Source organism: Neovison vison, chromosome 10, assembly GCF_020171115.1.
Source record: "Neovison vison isolate M4711 chromosome 10, ASM_NN_V1, whole genome shotgun sequence".
Classification (NCBI taxonomy): Eukaryota; Metazoa; Chordata; class Mammalia; order Carnivora; family Mustelidae; genus Neogale; species Neogale vison.
This window is the reverse complement of record NC_058100.1, coordinates 34,213,246-34,234,987: the sequence shown is the minus strand read 5'-3', so window position 1 is coordinate 34,234,987 and position 21,742 is coordinate 34,213,246. Positions and strand designations below refer to the sequence as shown.

Below are 21,742 nucleotides of genomic sequence, written 5' to 3'. Positions count from 1 at the left end.
CTTGCAAGATAAGGAAGTGGAGTAAAATACTCTTTGGAAAATGGGAATACTTTCATTTTACCCAGTTTGATTGAAATATAGTTGGCATACAACATGTGTAAGTTTAAAGTATATGATGTAATGGTCTGATAAATGTATAGTATGTGTAATGTATAAATGTATAATGTATAAACTTCAAAATAATTGCAACAAATAGTAAGTCTATTTCACACCCATCACTTTGCATAGTTATAATTCTTTTTCTTGTGAAAAGAACTTTTAAGATTTACTCTCTTAGCAACTTTCAAATCTATAATACCATGAACTATATTCAGCTACAATACCGTGAACGATATTCACCAGAACTGATTTATCTCATAACTGGGAGTCTGGACCTTTTGACCGTCTTGGCCCATGTCCCCCAGCTGCCGCTCTTCACCTCTGGCAACCACCAATCTGCTCTGTTTCTATGAGTTTGGTGATTTTTTTTTTTTTTTTGGTATTTCTCTGACATTTCACTTAGTATAATACTCTAAAGGCCCATCCATGTTGTTGCAAATGGCAGGATTTGCTTCTTCTTTTATGACTAAACAACATTCCAGTGTTGTTTATGTGTGGGGGACATTTTCTTTATCCATGTACCCATCGGTGGACACTAGGGCTGTTTCCCTGTCTTGACTATTATAACTAATACTGCAGTGAACATGCGGTTGCAGGCATCTCTTCAAGGTACTGGTGACCTTTAAGGTTGTGAATACAAATCTTACTTACTGCTCATTTTGGTCATTCATGTTGCTTTCAATTCCCTAGAAATTCCTTACCATCCCTGTCTGTAGCAGGGAGAGGGGGAGGTAGGAGAAGGAAAACACATGGATTGTCCTATTTCTTGGGGAGGAAAAGCATGGGGAAAAAAGAGAGTATATTAATTTGCCTCTGTCCTGTCTTCTTCCTGTTTCTGTTCTTGGAAATGGGGAGGGAGGGGGATAAGACCCGTGAAAAGCGCCATATTCAAAGATTTTTCTATTCCCAAGGATGTCTAGAGAAGATTTCCTTCACATAGTGAGGTTCTTCTGTGTATGGGCCACTGCACATGTGTTTTTCCTATAAAGGGATGCTCAAGAAGAGAGGACCTAGGGACTGGTAGAAGCCATCAATGTCCCTCTGTGCTTTTGTCCCAAGCAGCAAATGTGGTTTGATATTTTCAGGTCCCTTTGGGTTCTTGGATGAAATTATGACAAACTAAAAATGTATACATGTGACTTCTTACAGAAAGTCCCCACCTCCACTCTCCGATTTACTTAGGGTGGGTGTGAGTACGAGGGGAGGAATCCAGCCCCGTGTCCTCAGTCTTGCCAGTTCACGATCTCATCTACAGAGCCAAGGGCGAGGCAATTGAGAGAAACAGGAAGCAGGTAGGCAGTACTTTCTGACTACTGACTGATGTTTCGTGTCTTACCTTGAACCGAATGTATTCCAGAAGGTTGAACCGGTTTGCATACATTTTGAGGTATTCCAGGAATTGAGAATTTGGCACATAGTTTGGATAATCTTCTGGGAATGGAAAGTCTGAGTAACAAGACATCTCCTTGCAGCTGTTGGAAACCACAGACTTATAGAGGCTGGCTCTGCCTTCTTCAACATGCTCCTGCACAAACAGTGCACACACATGAGTGTGTATGGATTTGTGCACGTGTGCACATATGGGGAATGGATGTTAATTTTTAGGCATTTTAAACATTGACAGAGATTAAGGTTACCTTTTCTAATGGGATTTGTTGTCCTGCCCTTGAGGTAGGGTGAACACGGAACACTGAATTTTATGACGAGAGTTGTAATTTCATTCGTTACATGTTAACAAACCCAGGATGAACTCACCTGTCCAGATTCACACGGCATTACTGCAAAATACCGGAAAATATGGAAATAGACCAGGAAGTTGTGTCTGCATGATGGACAGTTGCTAGGTAGTTTGGTTTCCATGGGCATTGTTGAAAGGACTATGCAGAAGGGGGTTCAGATCATGAGGGAGTTTGCATCTAAAGTTAAGGAATTTGGATTTTATTGGAAGGTGATGGCAGTCTTCTGAATTTTTAATGAGGAAGTGATTCCGGTTACATTTTGAAAAGATAATTCCTGTTCTAGAAAAGATGAATGACAGAAGTCTGGAAGGGAAGGGAGGAGGGTGGTGAAGAGCCTAAACCAGAAATCCACTCGAGCCATGGCTGAAGTCAGCCTAAGCAGAGGCGGTGGTGTTGAAACAGAGAAGTGGAAACTGAGGCAGCAGAACGACAGAAGGCACAAGATGGGGGAGCTGTTTGGATTCAGGTCTTGGGAGAAGAAGCAGGTCAAAGTTGTTCAGACTGGCTACTGCATAGGTGGTGAAAGACTCATTTCCCTCCTCCAGTTTCGACCTGAATAAATGGCAAATATCAGATCTTAGACAACTCCCACCAGGTTGAATAACAAGCAGTTTTGGTACATGCGGTCATTAATATACATGACCTCTGTCTTTGGGATGTATTATGAAGGGTATTCTGAGTTTAATGATGAGGCGGTCCTTAGTATTTTAATATTATTTACCATTTTGGTTACATATAGTTGTTTTCTTTCCTAAGGCAAACATAAACGTCACACGTGGAGGAGGGCTCACTTTGTTCTCTCAAAGGATGTGAATCTAGATCTGCATGAAATGTGTGGTGATTACAGTGATTACAGATTACAATAAAATTGTAAACACATCATTGTGGGTGTTTTGTTTTGTTTTTGTTTTTGTTTTTTTACATTGTTGTGGATTTGGTTAATGTTGCCAATCTGGTCAGCTCATCAGTAATGAGTTCACTGTATCTTGCTTGTCTGGGGCTCCCCCTCTGACAGTCTCTTTGTCCAGAATAAATCTAGAAAACTGGAATCTAAAGACTTCTGGGCAGGGTGACTATTTAAATCCTGCTCGTTTATTCTGCCAAAAGAGCTAAAGCAGTGTGACTCAGAGACGTGGTTGGCCGAGCAAGACAGAGCTGACTTGTGCATTAGCCTCTGTGACAGGAGACGGACAGAAATTGAGAGTGAGCATCTGGAAACTTCCACTGCGATAATTCGCCATTGTTCAGTATCCAAGCATGTGGACTCATATGTGTTGAATGAGACTCGGGTCAGTCTCAGTTCTGTCTGGTCCCTGTGAGGAGGGCTCTGATGGTCGAGTTGTGTCCCAGTCATGGGCAGTGGGACTATGTTAGTGAAGTTTTAAGGTTAGTTTGAAAACTGTTATCCAAAAATCCATACAACTTGTCATTTTCTTTCTTCGGAGGGTAACTGATATTGGAGCGTCTGGGTGGCTCCGCCAGTTAAGTGTCTAACTTGGGCTCAGGTCGTGATCTCAGGGTCCTGGGATCCAGACCAAGGGTGGGCTCGCTGCTCAACAGGGGGTCTGCTTGTCCCCCTCTCTCTGCCCATTTCCCAGCTTGTGCAAGTCCCCCTCCCTCTGCCCGTTTCCCATGTGTGCACTCTCTCTCTCTCAAATAAAATCTTAAAAAAAGAAAGATAACTGATGTTTAGTTATAACCCAGAATAAACTGGCCACTGATAAAAAGCTGAGGATAATTTTTGAAAATACAGCCCTACTTGCTTCATTTTGGAAGGCAGTTACAAGAAGGTCCTGGGGGCAACTGGGGGGGCTCGGTCGGTTAAGTGGCTGACTCTTGATTTCAGCTCAGGTCATGATCTCAGGGTCGTGGGATTGAGCCCCGTGTCGGGGTCTGGGCTCCGTGTGGAGGCTGCTTGAGAGTCTCTCTGCCTCTGCCCCTCGCCCAGCCCATGCTCGCTCTCTCTCTCTCTCTCTCTCTCCAAAAAAAAAAAAAAAAAAAGTCCTGAACTTCCTGAGATTGCTTTAAAGTTTCTTCTTCCTTTCCAATCAATGTACCTTTGTGAACTGTGTTTTTCTCCTTATGTGTGCTCTTAGGCAAAACTTAGAAACAGTTTAGATACACAGTATCCTTTGAGAAGAGCATGGTTTTGCCTCCAGTCCAGATTAGATACGATAACAAGCAAGAAGCTAGTTTAATGGTCACATTAAAAACTTTAAATATTGGAGGGTATGTGCTATGGTGAGTGCTGTGAAATGTGTAAGCCTGATGATTCACAGACCTGTACCCTGGGGCTAATAATATATTATACATTAATAAAAATAATTAAAAAAACTTTAAATGTTAATATGTCCAACACATAGTAAGATTGTGCCTCCAGGTGTTTCATATGGAGATTACTCCACACACAATGTTTTATTTGGCTAAAAGCTGCAAGTGTAATAGTGACTTTCTATATTAATTGCGTACGTATACACTTCCAAAGAAAAATGGGCCCACTATTTGGAATTTTTAAAAATTTGTAGATTTAATGATATTTGTTGAATTTTATTTTATGTCTTTTGACTCTATATGACTTTTGAATTTATATTTTGACCTTTTTCTTCATTTCATTTTCACTGTTTTCATAGTTCCTTTTTACTTTTCTTACAAATATAATTGTATATACTTGATTGGAAATGAAACAACAAAACATGAACTTGATTCTTCTCCACAGTTTGAGAAGCACAGCTCTCTAGTGTTCCTTAACCTTGTTAAGAATCACCTGGGGAATCTTATTAACATGTAGATGCTGATTTAGTAGGTCTGTGTGAGCCTGAGGGATTTTTTTTCCCTTAAGATTTATTTATTAGAGAGAGAGCGAGCACAAGTGTACTGTGAGAGCAGGGGGAGGGCGGTGCAGAGTGGGAGGAGGAGGGAGAGGGAGAAGCAGACTCCGAGCTGAGCACGGACCCCTCGCTCTGAGATCTTTACTTGAGCTGAAACCAGAAGTTGGATGTTCAACTGGGACTGAGCCACCCAGGTGCCTCAGGTCTGAGATGCTGTATTTCTTTTTTTTAATATTTTATATTTTAGAAATATTGTATATATTAATATTTTATATTTTTTAAAAATAATTTTTATTATTAACATATAACGTATTATTTGTTTCAGGGGCACAGGTTTGCAATTCTTCAGGCTCACACACTTCACAGCTCTGAGATTCTCTATTTCTAACAAATTCCCCTGCAGATGCTGTTGGGCCGGGGGCCATACTCTGAGTAACAAGGCTTTAGAACAGTCCTACCAACAGGAATGTGGTGGAACATACACACTTTAAAATTTTCTGGTAGTCATATTTAAAAATTAAATTTAAATTTAAAAATTTAAAAAAAGAACCAGGTGAAATTAATTTTAACCCTATACTGTGTTTAATTCACTCTATCTAAATTTTATACTTTCAACATGTCATCACTATAAAAATTTACTAATGAAGTACATTTTATTCTTTTATGCATAGCAAGTTTTTCAAATACCAGTGTATATATGGTACTTCTCAATTCAAATGTTAAATATGAATTGTAAAAGGGTATTCATATACCCAAATTGTTAATGAATATACTTAAAAGCGTTCTAGTAACTGAACTGAGCACTGGTTTTAAAATTAAAATTAATTGGGGTGACTGGGTGGCTCAGTTGTTAAGTGTCTGCCTTTGGCTCAGGTCATGATCCCAGGGTCCTGGGTTCAAGCCCTGAATCAGGCTGCCTGCCCGGCGGGAGGCCTGCTTCTCCTTCTCCCATTCCCTCTGCTTGTGTTCCCTCTCTTGCTGTGTTTCTCTCTGTCAAATAAATAAAATCTTAAAAAAATTAAATTAAAATCAAATGAAATAAAAATTTCAATTTTTAGCCATGTCAACCAATTCCATGGTTCCATGTGGCCAGTGGCTGCCTTAGTGAATAGCAGAGCTTTAAACTTGAAGCTGGGTATTAAAACTAAATTTCGAGGTTGGTTTGATTTAGTTAAAAGCGAAGTTCCTTCTGGGTTATAGGAAGAAAGGGAATAGAAACAGCTGTAAAAGGGCGCCTGGGTGCCTCAGTCATTAAGCCTCTGCCTTCAGCTCAGGTCATGATCCCAGAGTCCTAGGATCGAGCCCCACATCCGGCTCCTTGCTCAGAGGGAAACCTGCTTCACCTCTCCCACTGCCCCTGCTTGTGTTCCCTCTCTCTCTCTGTGTGTCAAATAAATAAATAAAATCTTTTAAAAAAGAGAGAGAAACAGCTATAAAATGGAGATGCAAGAGGAAGCAGGAGGGGAAGAACCTATAGTCTATAGGAGAAACAACAGCTGTGAACATTCTGGGCCAGCTAGGCCACAGCTCCCTTACTGTCCTCTGGCATCTGGGAGCATGACGTAATGACTCATGCTCGGTTAATACCATCAATGTCTAGTTAACGATAATAAAAGTCTAAATTTGGAATACAGACTATTTAAGAGGAGTAGAGATGTGCATAATACATACTGTAAAGATTTCCATAAAAATGGCTCACAAACTTTCAAGTATGTTGGAATGGCATGTTTAAATAGCAAAGAGTAATGGGGCTTGTGAGGTTGGATAAGCCAGTAACCATGTATTTACGGGAACTTAAAACAGATGAACAAAGAAACATAAATAGAAAGGAAAAAAAAAAAAAAAACCACAACCCCAAAACAACTCTGTTTTGTAAAACTCTGGGAGATGTAAAGGCAAGAGGAAGGAAAACCTTCCAGGCACAACTGAAGCCTGTCTTGGAATAATGTATCACAGATGTTAGCTGAGGAGGAACCGTAGTGCAGAGTGGGAGCTTGGCCCTGGGGCTGGAGTCCAAGACCACCTCTTTGCTCTCGTCTCTCTTTCTTCCCACCGAGTCTTCCTCCTGGAAAAATACATGGTCTGGAGCGTTCAGTTTATATATAGAGGGTATGGGTCCGTGCCCCTGCTGAATGGTTTGCAGCTCTTGGGCCCTCCCCTCCTGTGTGTGCCTGTGGCCCCAGTGATTCCCAGGCCTTGCTGGGATCTCGGGCTGCATCATCGCTGTGTGGGTCTGCCAATTGCCCTGGTACTCCAAGGAGGCAAACACATGCCTCCTGAATTGATGGGGCCACTGGGGGAAAACAAAGTGGGAGGGGAGGAGGGATGGTCTGTGGGCAGAGGGCGGGGCTAAGCGCACAGAGGGGTTCTGGCTGCCTGGTCCATTTTGGTCCTGCAATATACTGGGAAGGTCGCCGTCATTCACTAGGACACCTGGTGGGATCCCATGAACAGTCTAGAATTAGCCTGCCCTCATTCTTGAGCCAGACTCTGGAAATGCCTGTAGTTCTTGAGAGCACACAGCCCAGATTCAGACTGTCTGGGTTCATCTTCAAGCTCTCCATTTGCAGTTGGGTAACCTTGGGGATTTTCTTAATCTCTCTGTGTCTCAGTTTCTTCAGGTATAAATAGGAATAGTAATATCCCATAGGAGAACTGAAACGGTAGCTGTGACGTGTTTTCTGCAGTGTCTGGTAGACTCTCAGTAAATCTTAATGGTCATTCGTTTCATTCTTCCACGATTACTACAGAGATTCACTTTCTCAAGCTTTGGGTCCTTCAGAGAGGATTCTAGGCAATGGGAAGAAAGCTTTGTCAGGTCAGAGGTCTCCCATTCCTCATTTTAAAAATTATTAATTTATTAACTAACTAATTTTTTTTTTTTTTGAGAGAGAAAGAAAGCACGAATGAGGGGAGGGGCAGAGGTGGAGAGAGAAAGAATCTCAAGCTGGCCCCATGCTCAGCTCCGAGCCTGATGTGGACCTCGATCTCAGGACTCGACCTGAGCTGAGATCAAGAGTCAGATGCTTAACCAACTTCGACATCCAGGTGCCCATCCCCATCCTCATTTACCGATAAATGTAAAATGATAATAAAAGTCACTCCTAAATAGAGACATTCTCTCCATACAAGACGTTCCCACCTCTTGTTCTCCAAGAACAATTATTTCCTTCTTTTCCCCTCCTTTGAGCAGCCAGAATCCATTTTCATTGTCTCCTTCTCCCCCCAGTGAGAGGCAGAGAGAGTCTTGCAGGAGGACAGTGCCCCGTTCTTGGGTCTACAGCCCATGCGAGCTGTGGATACTCAGAGGTGATGTGAGGAACCCCCGAGAGGATGGGGGCCTCTCAGGTGCACCCCCCTTGAAACAATAGCAGTTCAATAAATGTTTCTTGAGTATATGAATGAAAGGAAGCCTACCAAGACAACTGAGGTCTTAGAAATAGCCTTTTAAAGAAAGACTGGAGGAATTAGGGTTACTAAGCCTAAAGAAGAATTAACTGAGACACTTCTTCAGTGATCTAAGGGCTGAGATTTACACACCTTCGTTACCCTCATTGAATTTAAAAATATGTGGTACATAAGGCACACAGTTGGGGCTCAATATATGTTTGTTGAATAAGTGAAAGGATGCATGTGCAGAGGAAAAGACCTTGATGCACATCAAGGAGGAACGTCATTCCAAGGAGGGTGATCAGGTCCTAGACGAAGTTTCAGGGTAGTGAGGAGACGCTGAATGTGTTCCTACCAGTGGCATATGATTCCCTCTAGATGACCTCGGTGTGGTTCTATAGGAAAATCATGCCCAAGATCCCTTCCTATACTAAGATTCTCTAAGGGTATTATCAATTTTGAGTGATGGGGCAATTCCTCACATTTTATTTCTTCAATATTACTTTATAATTGAGGTAATCAGTGTGTGGTGACATTAAGGTTATTCCTCAAGAGCCTAAGAAAGTTGATTGTAAACTAGAGTTTCTGTACACACCTCCAGCCCCCACTTGAGTTAGTGGACAGAAGTCGGGTCTTTACCAACATACCCCTTTTCCTTTTAAAGATTGCCACCCCCTCCCACCCCCACGAATGATGGCCTTTTTTTTTTTTTTTTTTTTTTTGTGGCATTGCTACCTTTGTCTGTTTCCTTTTTGCTTTAGGCTGTGGCAGCTGCAAGAGACACAACTGAACTGAGTGTGGTGGTTTATAATCTCTGTAATCTTTGGCGCGCCTTCCTGTTTGGAAACGGAAGTGGTCTCCGTATGTGTTTTCTTGGGTTTCTACAGATCGTTTGTCTGGTTTTGCAGGATGGCCCCTCCTGCCCAGAACAGGCACTGTGGACCTGCCCGTGAGCTTTCTGGTGAGGACAGCCCTTGCTAGAGCAGACACTTGAATCTGTGGTTTTGAGCTTGGCCATCTGCTTTGAGCACAGAGATAATGCTAACCGAGCCTGTGTGTGTGTGTGTGTGTGTGTGTGTGTGTGTTTTTGTGCGCGCGCGCGCGCGCGCATGCACACACAGGCTGAGGTAGGAGGAGGAGGATGGGACGTTTCTAGAAAGCGTAGGACGCCTCCCTCCCTCTTTCGTGTCCCCCAAGGTGCTTGTGCATTTGACCTGCCTGAGGCGGACACAGCTGGACCTGGACCACATTCCTCTTGCTTCTTAGATCAGTGATTTTACATGTTAATAACTGCGTGTCCGTGACCTGGGGCAGGTGCATTTTTGTCCAGTAACCCCAGGTTGCTGGACTCCCTTTTGCTTTGACTGCTCAGCCAGATAAGTCCGCTAATTACCCTGCTAGCTGGGAAGTTTCATCCTGCAAGCCAAATCCCAGCTCTGGCCGATCAGTCCTATTTGTCTTAAGTACAGGTTAAGAGGGCTTCTGAGGCTCCTCAGGGGAGGTGTATTGTGCCGGGTGAGCAGCGTCTTCAGTGGGCACCGGAGGGGAGGGCAACAGCACGGGTGTTTGGTTTCTGCTGTCCCAATGGAATGTTATGGACTTTGAAACATGGGAACAGATGTGCCCTCTCACCCAGTGCCCTTGGGGAGGTTTCTGCATATTGATGGTCACATTTGGTGGTTAGACACATTTCAGAATACACAGATCTTTCTGTGAGCCAAGCTGGCCTATGCTGGGACAACCGTATCTGTCTAGTTAGTTAGTCGCTTCCTGGAGCTTTGCTCGCTGAGATAGAAACTATTTTATTCAGTTGCAAATTCCAAATTTGTGTCTTTCTCTTAGCCCCTATGGGCTCTGAGGCCTGGATATCTGCCACCTTGCTCCCTTTCCCTATTCCTGCCAGCTTTCTTGTCCGTATGTGTAAGGCTCATGGGAAGTGTTCTTGCTTTCTTGAGAAGGAGGGCAAGGAGGGGCTTGGGAGCTCTGATGTGAAAGCTTCCCTGGGCAGCCGTGGAACTCAGGGTTTCAGTGGCCCCAGCAGCGCCCCCGTGACCCTTTCTGCCCAGGCTGGTGAAGCCTGGGCTTTCTCGTCCCCCCTTCTCCCGCCCATTCTCCTCTCCTGGTTGGACTGTAGTCCCACCGAGGGGATGCTGCTTTCTTCTGCTCAGGGAACAAAAAGGCTCCAAACTCACATTCTTCACTTGGATTGTTCCTGGCTGACATTGGGATTGCGTGGATTTAGGATGAGCTTTAACTCATCCCGCACGAGCCCGGTGTTGTTTCGCCTCAGACGGGGCAGGACGGGGAACAGAAGTGGGTCCGGCCGCCCAGTCCCAGACAGAGGCCCACATTCCCGCACTGCTGGGTTCCTGCCTTTGCCGGAGCCCGTGGTGCCTGGCCTTGCTTCACACCCCCGGGTCTGCTCCTGCCCCCTGGGTCTGCGCTTGCTTGGCCCGTCCCAGCCGCTCCGTTCTCTGCCACCCTTTGCGGCGTCCTCTCTTGCTCTGGCCCCACATGAAGTTTGTCGGGTGGCTCGTGCCCGCCGCTTCCCCCGCTCAGGCTGTGGCAGCTCCTTTCTCTTATCAGTGTCTGTCGCCCTCCTGGCCCCCTGGTCGGCGGACGCTTGTAACCCTTCCCCCCGGGAGGGCAGGCAGCCTTATGAGAGGAATTCAACCTCTTGTCCCACCCATGGAGCCTTCTCCAGGCGACACTTCGCAGAGCCACAGGGACCCCTACTTACGGTGAATCTCCACAGCCCCCCGAGGTCGTCGCTCCTCTCGAAGCAGGTGGGCTCCAGCCCTTCCTCCAGGCAGCACTTGACGGACGCCAGGCCGCTGACCCCGGCTCCCACGATCGCCACTCGCTTGGCCATGGTCCCCTGCGTGCGGAGAGCACAGCGCGGCTGCTCAGTCCCAAGCGAAAGCCCCGCCCCGACCTTGGCTGCTGCCGCCAGGTTTGCTCCCCTCAGTGCCCCGGAGCTGTCCCCGGTGTGCACGTGGGGGCCGCAGGCCACGGCTTTAACCCCGCGCTGGGCGAGCTCCGGAGCTGCCGCGGAGTCGAGGGCCGGAAGGGATCACCTCGTCAAACACCCTTTAAATAAACTCGAAAGCAGAGCTCAGGTTGGTGTGGTGACGAGGCACGGGGCCCACGGCCGTGGCGGAGAGGAGCTGGGACTAGGAGCCCAGCGCCAGTGGCCACAGCAGGTGTGGCTCCAGCAAATGCTTCCCTGGGCGAGAGCCGGCCCCGCGCAGCCCGGGCCCAGCCCTGCTGCCACCTTCCTCCCGCCTGCGGCTGGGACAGGCGCCCGCGGGACAGAGGCCGCGGCCAGCGAGGCGGTGTGCGGACACGCCTCCGTCCTCTCCCCGCCAGATGTGGATCCACCCCAGGGAAGGTGGCCCTGTCCCTCCTGGCCCAGGTGGCGCATCTTCTGTCCCCGAGCCACGACAGAAGGCCGGGAGGCCACATGGCACATGGTTCAGCGACCAGGCTCTGGCAGGTTGCCCGGGTTCAAGTCCAGTCCCCCAGCGCCGCCATGTGATCTTGGGCAAGTTAGTTAACCCTCCGCGGACCCTAAAAATGGACAAAGCGGTGGTGGTTTCCGTGTGGTGTTTGGTGAGAATCGAGCGTGGGACACACGTCAGCTGGCGTAGAGCCGTTCCTGGCGCCCGCGGTGCCCAGGGACTGGGAGCTGTTGTGTGGCTGCTCGGAAAACAAAGCCAGTGTCCTCTGCTGCCTCGGCATCGGTGGGCCTCTGTGCTTTTAACTCCATACATTCTGGTCAGCACACGCCCGCGTAGCACTAAACCACACGGTTTTAGATGTTGCCCTAGTGTGTTCTGGGGACAGTTTTATCTCCTCAAGTGAGTGAGTGTTGAATGCACGTGGGTCACCCAGTAGATGCTTTTCTTGTCCCGCAGATGAGCTCTTGCCGCGGAACTGGAGATACATTTATGCTTTTTAGGACTGGGAACCTGAGCGGGGTTGCTCAACTCTGGGGAGGTCCCCTGCTTGCTCTCTGCTAGGTCCCTGTGGCCAGGGAAGCACCAGGAATGTAATACAACAAGTTCTCGAGAAATAGCTCTTGAATGAAATGGTAAGCCCCATTCCTTCCAGGTGTTAAATAAAAGGGTTGCAGGGCTGGTTGCTTCCCAGTAGCAACTCGCTCTGATTGCCTGGGGAAGAGCCCGTAGATTCCCTATAGGGGAAGTCATGCTCTAGGTCCTGATGCACGCCCTAGAGTCACCACCTTATACAGTTGTCCCCTCCTGAGGTCCTAGAGAAGTAAAGTGACCCCCACATTTAGAGAGGCAGCTGGTGTAATGGAGTGAACGTGGGTGTTGGGACCAAACACATCTGTGTCAAATCCCAAGTAAGAACCAGTGTGCTGTGTTTCATTGACTAGGGTGTTATAGCTTTAGGGACATACTCGGAATGAAAGCACCAAGCTGATTCTGTAGGAAGAAAGACATCTGTAACATTGTATGTCAGTGACACTTCAGGAATTAATTTAGAGAGAGGGAGAGGAAAGAAAGAGGAGGAGAAATGCATCCATTCCAACAGTTAGCTGAGTCAGAAGGAGAGCCAGCCAGGGACCTGGCTCCCTGGGAACTAACCTTGGGCAAGCAAATCAGTTGTACTGGGTTCACTCTGCAGAAGAGGCTACCGTGAGAGCTCTTACTCCAGGGGCCTGGTGCAGTTCTGTAAACATTTACCCATAAACATTTGACGGATCATTGCAAACAGAAGGGTTAGATTTAAGGCCAGTGGTGCAACTGAAGGCATTAGATGAAGGCAAATTTTAGCTTAATGTAAGTACTTTCTAGTATCTCAGGCTCTGATATTTGTTCAGACAGAGAATGTAGGATGATTTGGGGGGGAAATATTCTAAGTAGGAGATTAGGTAGAGTGGAATCAAATGATGTATAGGGTTCTTTCAACTCCGATTCCGTGATTCATTCTAATTAGTTCAGCCATCAGACACTCAGTGAGGGGCTTCTGTGATCCTAAGTCCTAGGCAAGGTATTGGAGCTGCAAAAGATGAATGAGGTGTGATGCTTTCTTTAGAGCTGCTATCACTCTAGTGGAGAAGTCAGACGGACAGATAAATCATTACAATATTCTGTGTCCTGTGCTAAGACAGAGACGTGTATTGCGTACACATTGCAATAAAAGCATGAAGGGAAGAGGCTTATATTGTGAGTTTGGGATGGTGGGAAAGCAATACTGAGGAATTCTAGTTGCTTCAGGGTTTTAAGCATGAAAAGAACAGCAGTGGGGAGAAGACGGGGATACGAGCTCCAGGGACAGCAGTAGGAATAGGGGCGAGAGATGGTCGATAGAGGCATCTGTCACCACTCAGGTCCACAGTGAGCTTGCCATCCTCTAGATACCTACGCGAGGTAGCATGTTCCCTACAAGAGAAGACTACGATGGTGTAGGTTCACTACATCATGTCCATTACTCTCGCTGCTTAAGGCTATATCTTTCCCCAAAACAGGATATTTTCTTTGACTCGTCTCCTCTTGTCCCTTTTTCTTATCTTCTATAGTAGCACACTTGGACTGTAATCGTGGTTTCATAGATTCTTGGCAAGAAGTTGATTCCCTGGTGGGTAAATGAATGAATTCACCACCATGTACGCTTTGCAATAAAAAAAAATGAATTGAGCAAATATTTACTGGGAGCTAATATCGTGGGTCAGAGCTTCCTTTCTCCAAAGGACTTTCTAGCAAATTCACAATAAATAGAAATCCCCTCTCTGGCCATTACTGTAACTCCGCGCAGACTGGAGGCAGCCAGCCTTCTCCGAGCAGTGTATCTCCTCACAGGACCGCCAGGAGCTGGGAGTCAGACCTGCGTGTGAAGTTCAGTGCCGGTCTATTACCAGCCTGTGAGCTTAGGCCACTAATCTGTTTCAGTATCTCAGTTTCCTTTTCTCTACAGTGAAGCTAGAGGTAGAACCTGTTCTAGGAATGTATCCGCTAACATATTAACAGCACTTAGCTGAGCATGTAGGACATGGCTGTTACTATGTTATTTTTACAGCTCTAGGAGATTTCTCCTAAAACTGATACTTTTGTAGATATCTACCGTGACAATATTGGGTTTATTGACAGACACAAAGTTGCAGAATATTTGGAATCAGAGCTGTTAGTGTAAAACAGAAATGTGTATCTGAAGGTTGTCTTCCAGCAAGAGAAGGAAATGAGTAAGGAAATAGAGAAAGAGAAAAAGAAGAGCACAAAATGGGCTTCAGGTCACCGTCTTCTTTCCTTCCTTCCTTTTTTTTCTTCTTAAGACTTTATTTATTTTTTCATGAGAGACAGAAAGAGAAAGAGGCAGAGGGAGAGGCAGGCTCCCCGCTGAGCAGGGAGCTGGATGTGGGGCTCGATCCCAGGACCCTGGGATCATGACCTGAGCTGAAGGCAGAGGCGTAACCAGCTGAGCCCCCCAGGCGCCCGTCCCCTTCTCCTTTCTTGCAGTGTTAGTCTGATTCACATCTGCCGCTGTCTTCCCAGGGTATCAGTAGAGTAGTTCCCATGTTTTGAAGGCAAATTTGCGAGACTACGTGAACACAGCAGGGCACAAGGTAGTCGCTGCCTTTCCGTGTTGGGAACAAGAGGTCGAGTATGGGTGATTACATGAAACCCAAGTGTGATCAAAAAACTTGAAGCAGGGGCGTCTGCAGGGCTCAGTGGGTTAAGCGTATGCCTTTGGCTCAGCTCATGATCGCGGGGTCCTGGGACTGAGCCCCACGTGGGACTCCCTGCTCCGCGGGGGTCTGCTTCTCCCTCTGCCCCCTCACTCGTGCTCTCTCTCTGTCTATCAAATAAATAAATAACATCTTTACAAAATAAAAAAAATTGCCCTCTTTTATTCCGGACAGAGTGATCAGTGACACTGTAGGCAGTTTTACTAGGGTGGAAAGGACACTAAGGCCACCGATTACTGGGGGTCTGTTTCACATGCTAACACAAAAATAACATATAAAACGTTGTTGCTCCTTATATAAATATTTGGTAAAAAATCGGGCCATTCCTTTGTTGCAGGGTTCTAAAGAAACATTATTTTAATGAAGAAAGCCCCCTCGAAGCTGACTGAATCTAAAATAAATAAGCAATCAAAATTAAGAAAATATAACTGAATTGACAAAGTAGGTCTAGTCACTGGTAGAAAGTGAATTTATTTTTTACGAAGTAAGTTTAACAAGTAAATAACAAGTAAAGTAAACTAAGCAACAAGAAATTGCTAAGTGAGTTGGGAATCCCTGCCTGTGCATCAAATTTCCCAGTTGGGGTTAGAAACTTGTTTTCTTCCTGGGCATTATCTATACTGCTTCCTCTACTTCAAAAAAGTGAAATGCAAATATGTGAGGTACCGAGGTCAGATGGAGTGTCCAGTTGGGTTTCCTAGGACAATGTGGGGGTCAGCCTATGAGGCTAGGCCTGCCATTCCCCAAATGGTATGCAGAGGTTCTCCAAATTATTTTAAAGTAGCGAGAAAAGCACATTTTTTAAAAAAAGATTTATTTATATGAGAGAGACAGAGCACAAGCAGGGGGAGAGGCAGAAGCGGAGAGGGAGAGGGAGAAGCAGACTCCCCACTGAGCTGGGAGCCATAGGTGGGACTTGATCCCAGGATGTGGAGATCATGACCTGAGCCAAAGGCAACCGCTTAACTGACTGAGCCACCCAGGCGCCCCAAAGTACATGTTTTTTGAGTGAGAAGCAAAAGCAGAGGTAGTTGATAGTTGAAATATGTACTGAATTCATCCAGGAGTGGGGTTAACACAAGAGATCTGACAATAGATATTCAAGAAGCTTTGTCATAGTGCATAGGTTGGAGAATTTTTAATTTAAAGATTTTTATTTTATTTATTTGACAGAGATCACAAGTAGGCAGAGAGGCAGGCAGAGAGAGAGGAGGAAGCAGGCTCCCCGCTGAGCAGGAAGGCCGATGCGGGGCTCCATCCCAGGACCCTGGGATCATGACCTGAGCAGAAAGGCAGAGGCTTTAACCCACTGAGCTACCCAGGCGCCCCAGAGTGGAGCATTTTTAACCACAGGAAGAAGGACAGCACACCGATATAAATTAGATTCTAAAGGTGGGTTACCTCTCTCTCCCAACTTTACCAAAGACAACTCCCCAGGCCATGTCTGACACTGTGTTAGGAGGGATTATATCAATGGAAGCACTTAGGAAAAATTACGGATTTTTCTTTGTATTAGGAATCCAAGTTTTCCCTTTTGATTCACCGCTTACTAATCTACCAGCAGTGTACTTACCAGTGTGTGCAGAAGACTTGATGATATCTGACTGTACGGTCCCTTTGCAAAGACTCCGGCTTCTAACACTCTCTGTACTTGGGAGCAGGGAATGGTTTTATACTTCCTCCCGGGTCACAGACTGAGCGGGGGCCTTTCTGCCGGGGTGATTCTGTCCTGAAGCACAGTAACAAAACAGGAAGAGTGTGGGCCCCACCTCCCTGGCTCAAAGAAATCGGAGATTGCATCTGATCACTTACTTTATGTGCTTGGAATTCTGACAGCTGCCGTCACAAGTCGGACTCTGGAGCTTGTAGAGGTTGAAGTGGATGAGCCGGTGTCGGCCGGGGAGTCCCCAGCACGCCAGATGCGCTAGGTCTAAGAGATAAGGAATGTTATGCAGAATTTGGGACCTAAGGTTAGTCATCGTTTACATTTTAACCTTATTAATGGCAATAGTGAAATGCTAAGAGAAATGTTGCCTGGTGGGTGATGATGTGGAAAACAAAGGTAAAAGAAATGTAAGAAAATTAAATTTCCTTGCAACTTAGAGCCCACTGACAAGTGTTTGAGACGGGCAGAGTGACCTTCCTCCGGGCACTCAACTGCTTCACCTTGATATTTTCTGGAGGCAAAAGGCACCTTAGCTTGACAGTAGAACGGATCCTGTAAGTCTTCTTTAACGTATAAAAAAATCCCTGTGGGGGCCCTGGGTGGCTCAGTCTGTTAAATGTCCTAACTGTCAATCTCAGTTTAGGTCATGAGTTCAAGCCCCATGCTGGGCTCTGCGCCGGGTATGGGGTCTACTAAAAAAAAAAAAAAAAATCCCTTTGGAAACTTCCTTTCTTTCTACTCCCCCAGATATATGTTAGCAATCATCCTCTTTCTGCCATGGGTTCTGTCCCCATGCTGTAATAAAACCACTTTCTGAGTAGATGTTGCAAGAATTCTTTTTTGACTGTTCACTCCTGGCTCCAACATTTCACATCGCGTGACATGACCTTCAGACCCACACATCCCCCTGAAAAATAGGAATGAGCTCAAGGAGCCACAGCAGCATCTTCATGGTTCATCAGTTTCAGCCTCCGACGCGAGAAAATACAGTAAGACAATCCGGTCAGCAGCTGCTACACCCAAGACTCACTTTTTGAGGGTTTCGTCCATTTCACATTTAGAGAGAATTGTTGTTTTTAAAGTGTACATCACCCACATTGTCCAATTCATCTTTAAAAGCCTTTTTTTAAAAAGTGCAGATGATTACCCAGACATTTAGGAAATGTAACAAATATGTGGGCGGGTCATGACCTTCGGTGTCACAAGTCCTGGGCTGGCATATTGTCTTTAGCAGTAGCTATTGGAGAAATCTTGGGAGAATTATAGAACTTTTTGAAGTTTCAGTTTCCTCAATTAAAATAAATAGGGGAGTGCCCCACTCAGACAGCTGTGGCGGGGATTAGAGCGGAGGAGCCACGCAGAGTCCTGTACGTGCACACTGTGAGTGCCTGTGACGGTGGCAGCGGTGACATCATCGCCAGGCCGGATGAGGGGTCTTCATCATTGAATCATGATATTGGAATAACTTCCACAGGCACAGAGAAGGAACTCCAGGATACATTGGTCAGACCAAAGCAGGGCGAAGGTTCAGGAAGAATAAACATCTCTTTGATTTCTTTATAGTATAACCCTTAAGCTCTGTATCCAGAAGGCCTGTGCACTTCTGAGTCTGTGGCTTGCTCACGAGGCATACTCTTTACCTTATTTCTGGCTAATTAAAGACGGCTTGGGGACAGCATAGTTCGCTGTGCTGAGTTCAGATGCCTTTCTGCAGCTATGAAGATGATGATATTTGGATGGTTTCAAAGCTTACTTTTCACCCAGAAAGTAAGCCTTCAAAAGTGTTATTAGTTTAAGCATGTTTTTAAAAAACCAAAATATCTATTACGCTGAGTCGGGGACCCTGTGAGAGTGGGGCCACAATCAGGGTCTGGAACCTCGGTACTCAGGCACTGGCCTTGATACGTACATGCATTTTTGGCACACATCTTGTAGCTCACGGGGCCTGACCAGGCAAGTTACTCCCATCAGTAGCAACAAAGGACTTAAAATACTGGTTGAGCATAAACACGATTATTTATCAGATTGTCTCATTTTCCATAATTAGCAAGAGACTTGTAGTAATTATTTCAGTGGCACCTTTTTCTGCCATTTTTAGTGCTTACTGTAAATCAGCTGTCCTTGAGGTCGTGGGATGGGGAAAGCTATCCAGACCCCTTCTTGAAGTGGACCTAAACCCTTGGAAGTCAGATCGGTAGACAGTAATGGTCTTTAGGAATGATTTTGGACTTTGTGGCTTCCCGGAGCATGGTAGGATTGAACTTCTTGTCTGTGAGTGTTTGGCTGGGAACATGGTCCGTGAACTGTGAGCGAAGGTAATCTGCGTCCTTTCTGGGCTCGGAGCGGTTAATGGACAGAATGAGACCCCAGAGCACTTGGTTTGTCCTCATTGTGTCACAGCTACCTTCAGCAGGGCTGCTCCATTAGCCTGGACGCCTGAGGGACTCTGGTGAGCAGAGCCTGGCCCCCAGTGGATCTATAACATGAGAAAGAAAGAATCTTTGTCTTATTGCAAGGTTTTGAGATTTGGGGATTGGTGGTCGCTTCTATGGATGGGTGTACCAGATGGAGCTTTCTGGCTCCTTCCTTGTATTTCTAAATCTTCTGAAGCCTCCCCTCTCTTCCTTCCCCCGCCCTGCTCCGATGCAGAGCTAGAGCTAGAGAATCTGAGAGCGGAAAGTGAACATTTATTTAGTTTTAGTCCCAGTTGAAATTAGACCTACCCAGTGCCATTTTTTTCTTTCTCTCCTAAAAAACAAAGTGAAAACAGCCACAAGTCCCTACCTGTCACCCCCCACCTGCTAAAAAAAAGTATCAAGAGGCTCCCTACCTAGACAAGGCTTCTCCACAGGTGTCTTTTTCAGTGGTGATAGACTGATTGATTGATTAATGTTCTTTCTTTTTTTTTTTTTGAGAAAGGGCAGAAACTCATGTTTGTCTCAGTTTAAGGGCCAGTCACTTACAAATTTTGACTAAAGCCAATTTTCCTTATTTCAGAAGTATATTTTTAAGGAAGAAATAGTAGATAAAAAAAAGATTTTATTTATTTATTTGATAGAGAGATCAAAAGTAGTCAGAGAAGCAGGCAGAGAGAGAGAGGAGGAAGCAGGTTCCCTGCTGAGCAGAGAGCCCGATGTGGGGCTTGATCCTAGGACCCTGGGATCATGACCTGAGCCGAAAGCAGAAGCTTTAATGCACTAAGCCACCCAGGTACCCCAGTAGTAGATTTTTTTAGTTAATGGCTTTGTTTTATGAAAAATTATAGTGATTTTATCAATAGTATATTGGTAAAATTTTTGTGGAATATTTAAAAACACACAAAAAAGTTCAAACTATATAAAATGTATTTAATCTTATTAGTAAGATTAAAATAAAGCATATTGATGGGAGATGGAATTATAGTTGGACTACAAGCCTAAAGCTACTTTATTATTTTTTTTATTTTTTGAATTTTTATTTGAATTCAGTTGACATATAGTGTATTATGAGTTTCAGAGGTAGAGATCAGTGATTCATCGGTCTTCTATAAAACCCGGGCTCATCACATCACGTGTCCTCCTTATTGACCATCACCCAGTTACCCCAGCCCTTCCCCCTACACCCTTTAGCAGCGCTCAGTTTGTTTCCTATGAGTAAGAGTCTCTTAAGGTTCGTCTCCCTCTCTGATTTCATCTTGTTTTATTTTTTTCTCTCTTCCCCTATGATCTTCTGTTTTGTTTCTTAAATTACACATATGAGTGAAATCATATAATTGTCTCTCTCTGATTGACTTACTTCAACTTAGCACAATACCCTCTAGTTCCATCTATGCCCTTGCAAATGAAGATTTCATTTCTTTTGATGGCTGCATAGTATTCCATTGTGTATATTTACCACATCATCTTTATCCATTCATCTGTTGATGGGCATCTAGGTTCTTTCCATAGTTTGGCTATTGTGGACATTGCTGCTATAAACATTCGGGTGCACGTGCCTTTTTGGATCACTACATTTGTATCTTTAGGGTAAATACCCAGTAGTGAGATTGCTGGGTCATAGGGTAGCTCTATTTTCAACTTTTTGAGGAACCTCCGTGCTGTTTTCCAGAGTGGTTGCACCAGCTTGCATTCCCACCAACAGTGTAGGAGGGTTCCCCTTTCTCCATGTCCTCGCCAACACCTGTCGTTTCCTGAGTGGCTAATTTTAATTTTCTTTGATGGCTTGTGAACTCCCCAGTGGCTCTGCTGTATCTTCCTTGGACAACACAGCAGTCAAGAACATTTCCACCCCAACCTTGTTTTGTCTCTCCCTCACTCAGAGGCAGACTTGCCTTGTTCTCTGATGACTCTTCCAGCCTTTTCCTGTACTTTCCCTATTTTCTTCTCACACAGGCATTTTCCTTAATAAAGTTTTTCATGTTCAATCTCATTTTGGCATCTGTCCTGGATTACAAGAATCTAATCCCAGGAGTTTATTTTTTCTTTTAAACCTCACTGATCCATAATCTGGTCGTAAGGCAGACGGGACAAGAAAGTGAGTTATATTCTATGTAAACGCATTCTGCCTCCAGGAAATGGCCAACAGCTCTGCACTGGGGGCTGCGTGCCAGCAGCAGCATCTTCCAGGGTGAAGGACCGGTTACAAGAGAAAGTTTTCCTTTGCCATCCTTACTGTAATATGAACACTGGGTTCTTTCTGTGTTAAGCTTTTGAAATCTTCATTATTAGAAATTTTGTTACATGTCACAGTCCAAGAGTTTTATTTTATTTTTTTTAAGACTTTTTTTTTTTTTAAGATTTTATTTATTTATTTGACAGACAGAGATCACAAGTAGACAGAGAGGCAGGCAGAGAGAGAGAGAGAGAGGAGGAAGCAGGCTCCCTGCTGAGCAGAGAACCCGATGCGGGACTCGATCCCAGGACCCTGAGATCATGACCTGAGCCGAAGGCAGTGGCTTAACCCACTGAGCCACCCAGGCGCCCCAAGAGTTTTATTTTTTGAAATATCTTAATTTTTCTGGAAAGAGCAGATGGGACATATTTGGCTTTTGATAAGGAAAACGGAGCAGCTACCATAGAGAGAAGGGTGGTTAAGAGGACGGGTTAGTAAAGGGATCATTACAGGGAGAGACTTGGGGGGAGGGTGATAACTGGTCAACATCCTCTGTAGGAGAACACTGTGAAGGGCAGAAGCACCGGGGCTGAACTGCAGGGGAATTTGTCCCCGAGGAGGGGGAAAGACTCATCTCTGAAAGCAGCTGTTTGGGAGACACCACAAACTGATGGTTTTTAAACTGAATGTGCGCAGGAATGTTCTCGGGAACTTGGCA

At 45.3% G+C, this 21,742-nt stretch overlaps 1 protein-coding gene across 2 annotated transcripts in view; it reads right to left on the bottom strand.

Moving 5' to 3' along the window:
• The window catches only part of FMO1 (flavin containing dimethylaniline monoxygenase 1), a 30,845-nt gene extending 14,141 nt beyond the window's left edge, over window positions 1–16,704 (bottom strand). The window contains exons 1-4 of one of the 2 annotated variants that reach the window (XM_044266954.1): window positions 16,581–16,704; window positions 16,342–16,497; window positions 10,797–10,934; window positions 1,436–1,624 (exon numbers count right to left, since the gene is read on the bottom strand). In XM_044266954.1, coding sequence (XP_044122889.1) covers window positions 1,436–1,624; window positions 10,797–10,928 — 321 coding nt within the window. In that variant the 5' untranslated portion in view covers window positions 10,929–10,934; window positions 16,342–16,497; window positions 16,581–16,704. The remainder of the gene's footprint in view (window positions 1–1,435; window positions 1,625–10,796; window positions 10,935–16,341; window positions 16,498–16,580) is intronic. The other variant, XM_044266955.1, reaches the window with a different exon arrangement.
• Between the last annotated feature and the right edge of the window lie 5,038 nt (window positions 16,705–21,742).